We start from the raw sequence: 15029 nt of genomic DNA, 5'->3' as shown, positions 1-15029 counted from the left end.
GGGCGCCGCGGGACGGCTCCCCCTCCCGGCCCTGCGGCCAGGCGGCCCGGCCCGGGGCCTGCGCGGAGCGCCCCTCGCCTGCCAGCTGCGCGCTCGGCTGCTCTGCGCGCCGGGGGAAGCCGGCGGGAGTCGCGGGGACGCGGCCACCGCGCGCAGGCAGCGCCGGGAGGGGGCGCCGGCGGGCGGCGCGAGGCGCGCGCGGGCGCCCGGGCCGCGAGGGCACCGCCTCCCGCGCGCTCCAAGCCCCGCCCACGCGCAGGCAGCGCCTCTCCCGATTGGGCAGCGCCGCCGCGCCGTCGGGGCGGGGCGAGCGTCGTCGCGTCCGGGTGACGTCTCCCGCGGGCGTCGGGCGGGGTCGTCGGCGTCGGCAGCCGGGTCGTCGGCGGCGGCGGCGGCGGCGGGTGGGAAATGGCGGAGTACTTGGCCTCCATCTTCGGCACCGAGAAAGACAAGTGAGTGCGAGCCGGCCGCCGGGGCTCCGGGCCGGGGGGCGGGCGGCGCGCGGGGGGCCGCGGCGGCGGGGCCCGGGCGGCGGCGGGGGGAGGGGCGGCGGCCCTTCCGGCCTCGGGAGCCGCGCGCCGCCGCCTCGTGCGCCCGGGCTGGCGGGCCGGGCGGGTGGCGGGCTTCCGCTCGGGCGGCGCGGCCTCTCCCGCCCGCGGGCGGCCCTGGGCCCCGCGCCCCCGGCCCTCGGGCGCCGGCGCGAGTTGTGCTGGAGTTGCCAGTGTTGAGGATCCCCCAACTTTCGTGTCTTAACGTCGAGTCGGGCGAGCCGCAGCCCAAGCCCGGCCCGCGCGAAGTCGTCAGGTTGCTCGGGGTCCTGTCGGGGTGTCCTCTGCTTAGCAGGCCTCTTCCCGTGCGGTGGGCGGTGATCGGGCCGATCGTCAGGACGGCCGATGTGAGGTTTTGGAGATCACGGGTATAACGAACCGTAAAAAACACCGTCTGCTTTTAGGATACTTGAAGATGCCCTTCCAGTATAAGAATAAGGTGTTCTTTTTTTTTTCTTTCCATTTTTAAGATTTGCATACCTTCCCTAACCAATTGTTAGCTTAAAAGTAGAAAATAGAATTTTGACTTTGCCCCGTATTAGTTTCCAGCGCATTCATTGAAGTTTAGACTAAAGGGAATGTTTTCAGACATTTTGGAGGATGAGTCTTATTTTGAATACCTGAAAAATAAGCTGAATCTATTTTTTGGAGAAGTGATTAACATCTTGGGATTCTTCAGGGCTGTACAAGGCTTATGTGAGTGTGTTTTTGATGATAAACACCTAAGTTTGCTATAGGTAATGTTTTAATACCGTTTTATCAAACACTTTAAATTGTTTCTGTTTTCCAGGATGCGGGCTATCTTGTAAAATGTCTTCTTTTACACATTCTAGAATCTCCTATGTTGTGTACAAGAGGGTTATATTTTTTTTCTAGCAAAACTCACAAGATGAAACCATCAGTCATACTCAATCCAGAAACATGTACTGAGTGTCAACTCAAGGCCAGTGTCTGGGGGCTCAGAGATGGATAAAATTTGGATCTTGTTCTCGGGGAACTCAAGAAGCGAGGTGGGGAGGGTTGCTTGTCATTTAAAGAGTGACACGTAAAATGCACTGAAATGTGTCAGTGCTGTGGAAGAGGCGTGTGCCCCCAGTGTCGGCAGCAGCTTGGGGGACATGGTCTTGAGCAGAGTGGACAGCTCTCCTGGGAACAGACGCCTCTCTGGGTTTGCTGAAGAGCATTCAGTGTTAATTTCACTCTTGGGGTTAGATTAGTGTGGGCCATTTAGGTCCCATGCAGTTTTTTCCCTTGTTCTTGTAAAAAGCAGCATAAGGTGCTGTCTTCACTGTTACTCTATGAAACTCTTTACTTGAAAGGTTCATTCCAATAATGTGTTTTAAATTCCTGCTATAAATAACCACATTTCAATCTATTGGAGCTGTGTTGTAAAAGTCATAGCTATAATTCAGGAACTTGATTAGTTAATCTAGGTTTCTGGTTTCAAGGAGCTTTGTGGGGGTTTAGTTTCCAGGAAACATCTCGACTCATAAAAAATGAAGATGATGGTTCCTGCTACTCTGTTTCTTCCTTTTTGTTTGTTTGTTTTGTTTTGTTTTAATTTAAGCTGGAAGTAAAATGTAGGTCTCTACCAATTAAAAATGTTTAGCTAGTTACACATTTGAGATGATGGGCATTTTCTAAATCTGAGCATAGGCTAGCCTTTCTGATAGCCTCCCTCTGATAGAGAATCATGCCTTTTACATCTGTTCACTTTATTTCAGTAGTTTAATAAGGAGCACACTAGAAAAGTTTTGACGGATAGACTAAATTCAGTAATTAACTGGGCATCATGAAATGAGAGGCATCTCTGGAAGTACAGGAGCAGGGATTGTTTTAATTATATGGGATGTTGGGTATTAATTGTTGAGACAGGGATTTTGTCCATTCTGGGATATTCTTAAAATAAGCTCTTTATTTTCAAGGGACTTCCTGAAGATGTAATGTTATGTACTCAAGTGAAATAATCTAAAGTAAGACCTGTAAGATAAGTTTGCAAATACATGTAGTAATCATTTTCCTCTCCTGCGAAATTTGGACTTCTCCATTTTCACTGCTGTCTAATAATAAATTGATGGCTAGTTGATCTTTATGGTCCATCAAACTTCACTGAGGCCCTTTGATCTTAACTCTGGATGGCCCTTGCTAAAAATGGATCTGCAGGGTAACTTTCCCACCTTTGCAAGTCTACGGTTGAATGGGGCCCATGTGGTAAGATGTCATGATCCATCATCGAGCTGCTCAGCTGCCTCGCATTGCTGCCGTGCTGGCTGGATTGCGGGTTTCGATTTTATCTGGATCGTCCACGTATTGGAGCATATTAAGGGAGGGCTTTGCGATGGGGACAGAAGGTGGCCTTGTGTAGTTCCTGCAGGCAGAGTGGGTTCCCCAACAGCTTGTTTTCAGTGTATGGAAACGGAGTGTTGGCGGGGGGAAGTGTACTGCAGGCCTCTTTTTGGAAATTTTCTGTTGGTCTAGTGTCTTGGGTGAGGGAACCTGGACTTCGTGCTTATTTAGATAATAATGGCTGTGCGTAGTGAGCACACAGACGGTATATCTGATCCTGGTTCTCGGAACAGCACCAGGCTGCCATTTCCCTGGGTTTACAGATGGCTCTTGAGACCCGGCCAGCTGGGGGCGGCTGGCCCATGCCCAGGCAGAGGCGGCTAGCAGGCGAGTCAGGGCCTTGACCCCTCCCTGCACAGTGTGGATGTCCTCAAGAGAGAATTTCATCGTGGAAGACTAGAGAACAGATAGGTTTTAAGTTAAATATAGTTTTAGAGTAACTTAATGTTCCATTTAAGAGAAAACAGAGCAGAGAAGTACAGTTGACCTTTGAGCCACATGGAGGTTGGGGTGCAGAACCTCTGCAGAGTCAACGATCCAGTCTGAGTTTAACTTGTAGTCAGCCCTCTGTGTCTGCCGTTCCCAATCTACGATTCATCCAGCTGTGGGACGTGGAGTACTGTACATTTAATAACTGAAAAGCCTGCATGTAAGTGGACCTGCAAACCTGGGTTATTCAGGGGTCAACTGTAGTTGAAGGTGGAGGGGATTTGAAGGAGCAGGAACCAGCTGAGAAGTAGAGCGATCGCCACTGGAAGAGCACCATATGTTTAGAGGGGCAGATCGAAGTAAGGAGTCTTGAATACGGGAAGGGGCCTGTTGCCGGTGAAAACAACACGCCTGTGTCTTTGGGACGTAAAAGGATCGTAGTTTGATAGCATTTATCATGTTGATGACATGTTTCCATCTACGGATATCTTCCCAGCAAAATAATCAGCTCTTATTTTCCCTTACAGAGTCAACTGTTCCTTTTATTTCAAAATTGGAGCATGTCGTCATGGAGACAGATGCTCTCGGTTGCACAATAAACCGACCTTTAGCCAGGTTTGTTTTTCCTTTTTTTTTCCTGTTTTCATGTAAATTATCAACACTTCATGTACTTTACAGAGGCAGTTAATTCCATGTGTTAACAAGCAGGGTTTTTTTCCTCCAGTTTTATTTTGCATTTGTGTTCGTAAGTGTGTTTTTAAATGAGAATGAGGCGGGTGAACCACCCCTAGCGGAAGGCCTGAGAGTGCCATTCCCTGTTTTTATCATCAGAGAAGCATGTTGGCTGTGGCTGATTTTCACTGCCTTGCCACCCTTCCTGCCTCCAACAGTCGTGGGTGGGGTGGGGCAGCCTGGCCAGCGCTGACTCTGCCCCTTCTCCCGGTGCCCCTTCTCCTGGCGCCCCTTCCGCAGGGCACTTGCGGCTCGCCGCTCCCCAGGCGGTGGAGGTGGAGGGAGCCACCTTAGAGGAGACACGGGCGCCACTGTCCACAGAGCCGTTGCACTGTGCACGCAGGGGCTGTCCAGTCCTCCGGGGGACGTCCCCTCTGAGACTTCAGCCAGGGACATGGCAAGATGTAGCGTGTCATGGTCACATGGACAGTGAAAGTTAACATTAGAAGATGGGCGTTGACCTACAGTTACTCACGGCCACTCTATTCAGTTAATTGAGAGATGCCTGTTACCTAGGGCGTGGCTCTGTTGTGACTTCAGATCAGTGAAAAATGGTGATTTTTTGATAGTTTATTTTTGGCTAACTGAAGAAGAGGCAAGGGTTCACACCCTGCAAGGAATCCAGTGAATTAAAAGGAAAAAGCACCTCTGAGAGGAACAGGAAACTTCTACCTGTGTTTACCTGAACATTTGGAATTTGAAAAAAACTTGGTACTTCAGCCTTTCTGGACTGAGGGCCCTTGAGCCCCTTCATACCGCCCATGAGGTCTGGGTGTGCAGCCTCTGAACCCTGGGTGTACGTGTTCAGGAGAATCAGCCCGTCAGTGTTAAGAAAGAGACAGTATTTTCTAATTTAATAGTTCTGAACATGTCTCTTTCGAAACTCAGAATATTTTCATATTTTCTGTTTTGTTTTTATTTTAAGCGCTTCCATTTATGAACTGAATTCCTTCCCTCCCTCCCGGCCAGTGGCCATGATACCATTAAAGTGTGGTGGGGTCAGTTGTATGTGTTAACTAGAGCATCTTGTCTTGATTCATTTGGTTGGTTTTAGGTAATCCTGACCAACCCTTTTGGATGGAACTGCTTACTCCCTTTAAGTGAAGTTTCTTTTATTAAACAGCCACTGCCACATGACCCGAGTGGGACCTAAAATGAACTTCCTGTTGGATAACTGGGCCCAGTATAGCTTTCCATCAGAGCTGTCACACTCGGGTGATTCCAGTTAAAAACCAAGTGAGGTTCGCTTTGGGGAACATCCACAGCCCGAGATAGTTAACGCAGGGCGGTATCAGTGGCTTGGGAGAGAGGCCTGACCCTGAGGGCGGTCTGTGTGGTGCCGGTTGTGCTGTGTGACTATTGGGTATCCTCCCAAGTGGGTTTCCCAGAGCAGACTGTGACCGGGAGGCTGTCACACAACCACTGCCCTTCAACACGCAGCCGGAGTGGAACTGGCCGGTTTTGTAGCAACATGTACGAGACTGCTTTGGATACATGTTGAGACTGAGTATTGACTTTCCTAAATCATGCAGTTTATTGGTTCAGCGTGTAAATCTCTAGCATAATTCAGTGTGGGTTTTCTTTTAAGATTCTTACAGTGATGTGGACATTAAGATTCATGTAATATATAGTCTACTAACTTAAACATGGTTTGTTTTTTCAGACAACTTGATTTTAAGAAGAACGGTACAATGTAAGGTTTCAAGTCTGCCTGATCCAGTTTAAAGCACAAGGGCTAAAAGGATTTTTTTCCCTTAAAGGAAGGATCGCAAAAGAACATATGTTTTAAGCTATTGTATTATGTAAACAGAGATCCCACCAAGAAAATGTAAATATGATAGGTGTCCACGAGAGTTAGGAAACCCATTCGGTGTGCCTGTTTCCTACGAGATCAAGAGAGCTTGATGGACTGCATATACTTGAGTTATGCGTTTGGTTTTAAAAAAATAATTTCATATGGGGAATGTGATTATAGTGTGAATTTTTTGACATCATGGTGTCTGCTAACTTGAAGAATGAGAAGATGGTAGTGTTCTATTGTTTACCTTGCATTAAAACATTTCAATAATGTGGGACTACTCAAAATAACAATTACAGTTTCTTCTTGGTTGCTGGCTGACTTGACCTAAGTCGCTTGACCTAAGTCACCGCTCAAACTCTGTTTTCATAATATGATGGTTTGGGTGTACTCTTCAGAAGACAAATGTCTGACTTGCAGGAAACAAACAGCAGGCATTGAGCCATTTGCAAACAAGTTGTCTCTTTGCAATTGTCTAATATATGCACAGCAGCCAGTAGAATTCCCCTTTTTATTTTTTTTTCCCCGCAGACCATCTTGATTCAAAACATCTATCGTAATCCCCAAAACAGTGCACAGACGGCTGACGGCTCACACTGTAAGTCCCACAGTTGGAGAAATTTTTTTAAAACAATGGTGTTAAAGAGCCCACTCTTAATTGAGACAAACAATGTTGGCTTCTGAGCTGCTGACATAGAGCTGTTGCAAACAGGACACGGTGCCGGAGGTCCTTGGCGCACACAGCAAGAACTTGATACTTGGCGGTGTTCAGCAGGCTGGCCGGAGCGGTCGCTGGCCGGGCCCCTTCCCGCCAGGGACGTTTGTTAACGGGAGGGGTCCGGCCGCGTGACACCCGGACATCACCAGCCGGTCACTGGTCTTCACAGTGACTGAACCCCCGGCAATTATTAAGTTCTTCCTGTGAAATCAAAAATCTTAGGAATATTTAGGAATTAATAAGGTAAGTTGCCCAATAAGTGTGGGTTTTATTTCACCATTATAATTTTTCCTCTAGGACATGGAGATCTCATGACATGTGATTATTGTATTTCTCTAATCGGTTTACACAGGCACTCTTCTTTCTCACTTGTTCATTAAAGGTTTCCTGTAACAAGAATATTTTGGTAGTAGCCTGCCGAGTCTTTTGCATTCTTAATTGGTTTGGACCTTTGATGGAGAATTTGTACGTCTGTGACAGAAATACAATACGAGCATGTCATGGGATCTCTGTTACACTGCAGTGATAGGGCGCTCCAAGACAGCCATCAGCTAAGAGAAAACGTCTCTGCTTCGAGAGAAAATAACTTGCTCTTCTTTCAGCACTGAGTCACGACTGAAGCGATCGTCACAGGAAACCGGTTAAGTGTTTACATTTAATTTTCCATAATATAAAGTTGTTGCGTTTTGTATTTCAGACCATTGCCCTCTTGAACATTTACCGTAACCCTCAAAACTCTTCCCAGTCTGCTGACGGTTTGCGCTGTAAGTTCATACAAGTTCCTTCCCTGGTTCCCTGGGCTTGCGTGTCAGAGCTCAGCGTCAACGCCATCTGGTCTGCCGCTGTAGTGTCGAGGACCACCTTTCACTAGAGGTGTCGAGAGCTTGTGTCCCACTGACCCCATGGAAACCACAGTTGGAGATTGGAACTCGTGCCCGCTTCCTTAGGAAGGGAAGAACTGACCGGAGGGGGTGCCCTTTACAAGAGCGCGGAGCGGCTGCTCTTCCCTCCGGTACTTGGCCGTCACCCCGGGAGAAGGCGTGTCCGCGTAGACGTGCGCTCGCCTTCTTCCCGCTTAAGGGCGAAAGTGCCTCTGCCTTTAAAAAAGTTGTCGTGAAATTGTTTTTCAGATTTTATTTCTTATTAGACTTTTTTTCCCTTTCAACTCCATTTTGGAGATGATGCTTTTAATTGTGGGAGTATTGTTCTGAGAATGTTCCCTGAGCAGGGTCCTCCAAGTTGCACTGACCCCGAGTTTTCCTTCAACACGAGTCCTGTGCGGACTCTTGTTTTCATCAGATACTTTATGTAGGTGTCTCCAACCTCAGGAGTTAGTTTATTACATTTGGAAAGTAAAGGATCCTTGGTAGGAAATAGCTCTAGACTGGGCATTCAGTAGACATTCCTGGTTTCTTTGTGTAATGGGAAATTCTAAATTTAAGTTACAGATGTGGTATTTACGGAGGGGTGGCTTTTAGGGAACAGGAAAAATGTTACTGTCATTGGGAAGTTAAAGTACAGTTTAAGTTTTGCAGCTGTTGAAGGGTGCGGTAAATTTAGTCATCTGAGGGTAAACTGAAATGTGCGTCCTGGACTCGTGTTAACGTCAAGGGGTCCAGACCGAAGGGTAGATGCTTCGCATTCACCAGTTTGTTCTAAAGCTGTGAATCACAGAGTAATACCACAAGGTTCCTTTGGATAGCCACAGACTTGGATCAAATACACCCTTGGCCTGGAGCCCCTCAGTTTATAGGGTGACCTGCAGCGGGTGAAATGGTGCCAGCAGCCACCTGCTCCTCGAGCTGACCCCAGATGGGGAGGCCTCCCAGTTGTGTGCACACGCGTGCACAGTGCCCATGTCTGCGGGGGAGGGATTGCTACATTTTTCCTGCCAAGACGCTAAACGTTTTTCGCTGCTAATACTGACCTGATAGAGAATTGATGTCTTTCCCTGAATCTGATGGTAGCGGGATTTACTTGGTAGCCCTTTGTTTAAAATACCTGGTTTTTGTTCTGTTTTTTAAAGAAGTAAGATCAGTGGGTGGAAGAAACTGTTTCTATATGGAATGATTAAATAATTTTTGTAACAGTCCTACCCTGGGGTGGAAGTGAATGAGAGGCAGATGCCCGGGTGACGACGGGTGATGGGTCTTTGCCCCGCCTGCTTTGTCGGGGTGCGTACGCTTTATTGACAGAAGAATGTGCTAGTTCTCTGTGTCTATATTTGTGATTTGCAGGACTCTTGTTTTGCATATGCTACCAAGTAAAAGTTTAGCTGTACTAAATACTGCAATTCTGGGGTCCAGATTGTACAAATCAAATGCAGTTCTGATTCTACACTTTAGCTAGGCTTATCCGTTTCCTAAAATGACTGGCTCTTTTTAACATACCCTTTTATCTGTAGAATAATAAGCTTTCGATGCTTGGATTAAACTTAAGTATCAACCCCAGTTTAAGAATGTTTGTGTAAGAAAACTGGGTACTTTCAAGTTGTATTTAAAATATATTGAGTTGTGTAAATACTTTTTTAGTTGAACAGTTTTTTTAATCACTCATCTCTGCCTTTCAGGTCATTTTGATTGACTCAAAATTTTAACCAGGGTTTAGGAGATACAATATGCCCACTGTCAAGCATTTTAAAATATGAACTTTTACATAAGTTATTAAAACACAATATTCTGTTACATAGTAACAGAATAGAAATACCATGACTACAGCCAGTATTTTAACAGCCACCAAATTGCTGAAGTTTTGTGTAAATATTTTTTGTCTTCTCACTTTTTCTAATTTGGAGAAGAAAATTAAACATTAAAATCTGCCCTTTGGAATGGGCTTCTCTTGACCAGCTTTTCTCTTGTTTAGAACTTGATTTCAGCTCAGGGAAGGAGGTACGGTCACGATAGCTTTTCAGTCCAGATGAGCTGTCAGGAGTAGCCACTGTTGCCGGATGCATTCAGTGAGCTCTGTGTTCTAAAGCAAGCCAGACTCCTGGAAATTCAAAAATAACTAAAAAGCACAGACATTCCCCATCCCCCCAGTGGCAAAAAAGTGAACTTAAATCATTCTCTGAATCAAAAAGATTTAGTTCTTATCCTTAGAGGTAAAAAGTTTCCCAGAGAGCAGGGGAACTGCTCATGGGCGGCACAGTGTGGATAGAGCCCACAGCCACAGCCCAGGGCTTGCTGGGGGCCCAGAGGAGGCCACCCGTCCAGGAGGTGACCTGTGGAAGGTGGCAGGTACAGACAGGCGGTCCCAGCCACGAAGCCGCTCCCGGTCTGGCTGTTTGGAACGTCAGTGTTTGTATCGATGCGCCAGCTTTACGCTTTCTCAGATTTAGATTCAGAGAGTGTTGGAGTTGGAGTCTGGTGACGTTTGGTGGGGTGATAACGCGGATAGAAAGTAAACCTGCGAAATCTATCTGCACAGCCAGCCTGGCTTCACGTAGTGCCTGTGAGTTATGAAGAGTAAACTTGATGAAGATAGTTTGAAATATAAAATACTGCTTTTTTCAACAAAGCATTGTAATTTTCCCTTTATGCAAAAGAGGGCATGCAGAGTACTGCCATTGAACTTTAGTAATTATCCTACTGAGGATTTATTTTTGATCATTTGGGTTTTAATTGCATCAGAAAGAATTTTAATAACATTCTGTGTGGCTGATAATTGGTAAAAGCAACTAGTCAGGAACAAAACCTTTTATAATCATTTACCCTGATTTCAGCTTTCATTTTAACCGAATAAAGGAAAGGAAAAAGATCAGTGTGATTACTTGGCCTGTATTTTAAACCTAAAAAGGAAGAAAATTTTCATTTAAAAGTTTCTTAATTTGAGAGTCAACCTTTTCCTCACACTTTCTGAAAATGTTGGCCCTTTGATGCTGATTAAAACTTGTTGTGATTCTAATGTTTTAATAGCCAGAATTGAGATTGTCATTAAGGGGCATTTAAAATTTTAACAAGTGGCTGTGTAATGCAGTGTCTTCAGTCTCCAGTAGTTTGCAGCTCTCATTTTCTCTCTAGATAATCTGATGTGTGTTATGTAGCAGTGTGAGTTTAAGCACAGAGCTCTCAGGCATAGTTCCCTGCTCTAACCAGCAAGATCTCTGTTGTTCGCAGGTGCCGTGAGCGATGTGGAGATGCAGGAACACTATGATGAGTTTTTTGAGGTGAGCTATGGACTGTTTTAAACCCGTAGACCTCTTCCCCCTCTGTATCTGGACTTGGGACTCTCCTCCATTAGTGAAAATACTTACACGTGAGTTATGCTCAGCTGTTCTTTTTATTGTGATCCTCAAACTGTTGTCCTCCCTTCAGGAGGTTTTCACAGAAATGGAGGAGAAGTACGGGGAGGTGGAGGAGATGAACGTCTGTGACAACCTTGGGGACCACCTCGTCGGGAATGTGTATGTCAAGGTAGGAGTGAGACAGCAGGTGGGGCTGAGGGAGGAGGCGTGCCCGCCTCAGCTTAGCTGTTGCACCTGACATCCCCCCGTGCTCAGCGCTGTTCCTGTACTCCATGCACGGGCCAGCCCTCGCTGGCTGCCGCTCGAGCCTGGTGGCGGGCCTGCGGGTGCCGGGAGGATGGGGAGTGCCCCGGTCACCTTGGGGGGAAGAAGCTGGTTTATATGTGTGCTTTCTTCTTCCTTTTTCTTTTTTAAATGAAACTTTCATTGCCTGCATAAATCACTACATTTGGTCTTTTAACCCATTGAATTTGAAAACCAAGGCATGGTCTTGGACCATGGCAAAATTAAATCATCGTAAATAAAGGATGGTCTGGTTCTTCAGTTGCTCTGATGCAGTGTCCCACCTAAATTACTTTACCTGCGTGAGCACATGGTACACGTTTGAATCAATAATGGAAGATGTTTGTTATTGAAGTGTGGGTGGCAGGCGTTTGTACTTTGTCTTTTCAGTTTCGCCGTGAAGAAGATGCGGAAAAGGCCGTGATTGACTTGAACAACCGCTGGTTTAACGGGCAGCCCATCCACGCCGAGCTCTCCCCTGTGACCGACTTCAGAGAAGCCTGCTGCCGCCAGTATGAGATGGGGTAGGTGTGCGCAGGCCCCGGGGGCCCTGGGAGAGTGGCGGGGGGGTGCACACACCGTGTGACCTGTCTGTTCTCCCGCAGGGAGTGCACGCGGGGAGGCTTCTGCAACTTCATGCACCTGAAGCCCATCTCGCGGGAGCTGCGGCGGGAGCTGTACGGGCGCCGCCGCAAGAAGTGAGTACCCGTGTGAGCCGCGACTGCTTTTAACCAAAATACTCTTTTCAGGTAGCTTGGGCTTGGTGTCATTTCTCTTGAAAAGGCACTGCTTAGAAGGTAGTGCATATTTTAAGATGTAAAATGTTCTCTTTGAAGGACCTTCCACACACACACGTCTGCCTGCTCACCAGGTAGAGCTCAGACCTTAGTAACTGAGGGGACTGGTAAGCAGGTGACCTTAAAATTAGGTGTGTTTGCATAGTGTGGTATTACCTCAGCTAGACCTCCGGACTTCCTTTCTGTGCTGCCTGTGTCCATGGGGGTTTCTCGGTTTTTACTGGCTTGGGCAGGTTTCTTTGGTTGGGGTGGGGGGGTGGTCCCATGTCTGGCCCTGGTGCCTGAGTGCAGGTGGTCGTGTCACCGAGCAGGGAAAAGGCCAAGGTGTCCGTGTAATGAGTCACTTTTCCTGCTCAGGTTGAGCTCTGACCCCAGAGGGGTTCTCGTCCCTCTCCTGCTGAACCTATGTTTGGAACTGCAGACATTACTGGGGATTGTTTTATTGTCAAGAAAAAGAACCTGCCCTCCCCCGGCACAGTGGGCCTGATGGACGCCGTCGCTGAGCTTGGTTGGACGCCGTCGCTGAGCTTGGTGCACCTGAGGGAGGTGGCTTGGTGGGGGCGCGACCTGCAGCCGGGGCCAGATGTGGGGTGAAGGGTGCACGTCCCCTCCAGCCTGGGTTGTGGTCTCCCGGCTGTTTGAGTTGGCGCCGCAGGAGCGTGTAGAAGGTGTCACACCACTTCAGTCCTCAGGCGCCCCCTTTTTATCCCCAACACGAGCATCTGCAATCGGGACACGTCTCGGCGCTTCAGTGTTTTTCTCTGTTGTCACTGCCCTCGGTGCAGTGAGCTGCAGCATGTCGATGTGGCAGCCCCTGTGCTGCCTGTTGCGGCTGCAGGTCGGGTGCCATGGTGGCTTCTCGTCCTTGGTTGCAGGCACAGATCGCGGTCCCGCTCTCGGGAGCGTCGCTCGCGGTCTCGAGACCGTGGTCGTGGCGGTGGCGGCGGAGGCGGCGGAGGACGGGAGCGCGACAGGAGGCGGTCGAGAGATCGGGAAAGATCTGGGCGATTCTGAGCCATGCCATTTTTACCGTATGTCTGCTAGGAAGTGTTGTAGTTGATTGACCAAACCAGTTCATAATGGGAATTTTTTTTAAAAAACAACAAAAAAAAACAAAGATGGGTTTCTGAATAAAATTTGTAGTGATACAGTATTCTGTGTAACTTATTTCTGGTGCAGAGCCTTTGTTTTAAATCTCTTCCTTTACAGACCCAAACGTCATCAGTCCTTGAGGTGAAGATATTACATCAATCACTTTGGGTATAAATGACACCAGATTTTTAAACTCAGGGTATGAAATAAAACACCTACCAGTTAAGGCAAAATTCATGTGAGAAAAAGTCAGGCCTGTTTGTTGGTATCTGCATACGAACAAGTAATCCAGTATTTCTCTTCGGAAGCTGTGAGTGGACTGGAGTGGAAACTCTGCAGACTGCCCTGGCATTTACAGGAAAGCGGATCTTGTGATGAAATGCAGTCCACGGACCCCACCGTGTTAGGTTTTCTTATCCTTGAGCTTCTAGTTTTGCTCCAAGAGCCGTGTTGTGTCCTGAGACACGGGTGGCACGTAACACAGGGAGGTGCGCAGGGTCTGTGCCTGTCTCACCCTGACCAATGGCTGTGTCGTCAGCCACCAGGGGACAGGAGCACAAGCCCTGGGGTCACCCTCTGCCTCTGCAGAACCTTCCTGTCTGGCATCACCTTCCCAAACGATCTTCTTCATGACAGTGTGGGGCAGTGGGACTCGTGGCGGCCGTGGGCCTATCCTGGGTTCCTGTCGTGGCCGCACCTCGGCCAGGAGCACCGCCTTTCTCTTGAGAGGAAGTCTTACCCAAAGGCAGACCAAAACACAGTTCCAAACAGGTGACCACCTCCCGGCACTGCGTGGCGTCCAGGTGTTTCCTCACGACAGACCCCCAAGCAGGACCGCACTCCCGCTGCTCTGGTGGTGGGAGTTGCGGGAGTGTGCGTCCGGTCCTGTTGAATCCTGGTCCCGGGAGGTGGGCCATAACCACACACCTAGTGAGTGGGAGGAAATAAACTACTTCCTTGATCAGTTTGTTTCATGGAAATCAACTTTTATTTGATAAATTATAAAAAGTGATTCTAGTGAGTAAAAGCATTAGTTTTATTCAGGTTTGCTGTCTTGAAGTTTTTTTATTTTGGGGGGGCAATAGGCAGATGATTTTGGGTAAACAGCACTTTGAGTTGGTGGTCTAGGAATTTTTGTTTAGATCATCTTATTTTTCATACTCCCAGAAGACTCAGTACCGATAGGAATGTGGCAGAATTTTAAATTTGTATTTCTTTACTTTGATTAGAGTCACCTTTTCCTGTGAAAGTCTGTTTCAAACGTAAATGAAAATCCCATCCGGAGTGTCACGGAAGTAAGAAGAGGGGCTTACAAAGTAAAGGAGAAGGAACCCTGCCGCCTGCCCTCCACACCCTAGTTGCAGGTCTGCAGTGAAAGGTAGTTGAGGGCAGTTTGGGCCCGAAGCCACCTTGTGTTGCCACTGGTTTGGGCCTGTTTGTACCGACCCACGTCGGTAAAGAGTGGCTCAGTAGATAAGGCCAAGTAAAGGTGGTAGGTCCCAGGTCCAAGAAGATTTTTATAAAAAAAAAAGCCACTTGAAATAATTGTGGTTTGTAATGAGTGCAGGTCCAAATATCACTACAAGAAGTTTCCTGTCCTATCACATGATGTATATTAAAACTAAAAATGGAAGGAGAATAGCTGCTGAAACAAACACTTAAGGTATCAACACATTTAATTCAATAGCTGTGTTGAATTATTTTGACTAACTTTTACAGCCTTCTTGCTTACTGGGGTTTTTTGTTTTCTTTTAAGCTCTTTATTTTAAAATAATTGCTTTACACTGATGTGCCAGTTTTTGCTGTACACCAAAGTGAGCTGTATTTATACATATATCCCCGTATCTCCTCCCTCCCACCCTCCCTATCCCAGCCCTCTAAGTCATCACCCATCATCGAGTTGATCTCCCTGTGTTATGCAGCAGTTTCCCATTAGCTATCTGTTTTACAGCTGGTAGTGTATCTATGTCAGTGCTACTCTCTCACTTCGCCCCAGCTTCCCCTTCGGCTCCCCCACCCCCACCCTGTGTCCTCAAGTCCATTC

At 47.6% G+C, this 15029-nt stretch overlaps 1 protein-coding gene across 3 annotated transcripts; it reads left to right on the top strand.

Annotated features, from left to right (window-relative positions):
• The first annotated feature begins 334 nt into the window (after positions 1 to 334).
• U2AF1 (U2 small nuclear RNA auxiliary factor 1) lies at positions 335 to 13060 on the top strand. Of its 3 annotated transcripts, none has more exons than XM_057697267.1 (8): positions 335 to 452; positions 3851 to 3938; positions 7269 to 7335; positions 10687 to 10736; positions 10885 to 10983; positions 11487 to 11620; positions 11702 to 11794; positions 12769 to 13060. In XM_057697267.1, the coding sequence occupies exons 1-8, from the start codon at positions 409 to 411 to the stop codon at positions 12905 to 12907; spliced, it is 714 nt and encodes a 237-aa protein (XP_057553250.1). In that variant the 5' UTR covers positions 335 to 408; the 3' UTR covers positions 12908 to 13060. The 3 variants fall into 3 exon arrangements, with proteins under 3 accessions (XP_057553250.1, XP_057553249.1, XP_057553251.1); XM_057697266.1 differs by lacking the exon at positions 7269 to 7335 and adding an exon at positions 6385 to 6451 and having other exon boundaries at positions 351 to 452; XM_057697268.1 differs by lacking the exon at positions 335 to 452 and adding an exon at positions 6385 to 6451.
• Positions 13061 to 15029: the final 1969 nt, after the last annotated feature.

The sequence above is a fragment of the Hippopotamus amphibius genome, chromosome 10, assembly GCF_030028045.1.
Source record: "Hippopotamus amphibius kiboko isolate mHipAmp2 chromosome 10, mHipAmp2.hap2, whole genome shotgun sequence".
Taxonomy (NCBI): Eukaryota; Metazoa; Chordata; class Mammalia; order Artiodactyla; family Hippopotamidae; genus Hippopotamus; species Hippopotamus amphibius.
The sequence above is the reverse complement of the archived record's forward strand: the minus strand, read 5'-3'. Positions and strand labels throughout refer to the sequence as shown.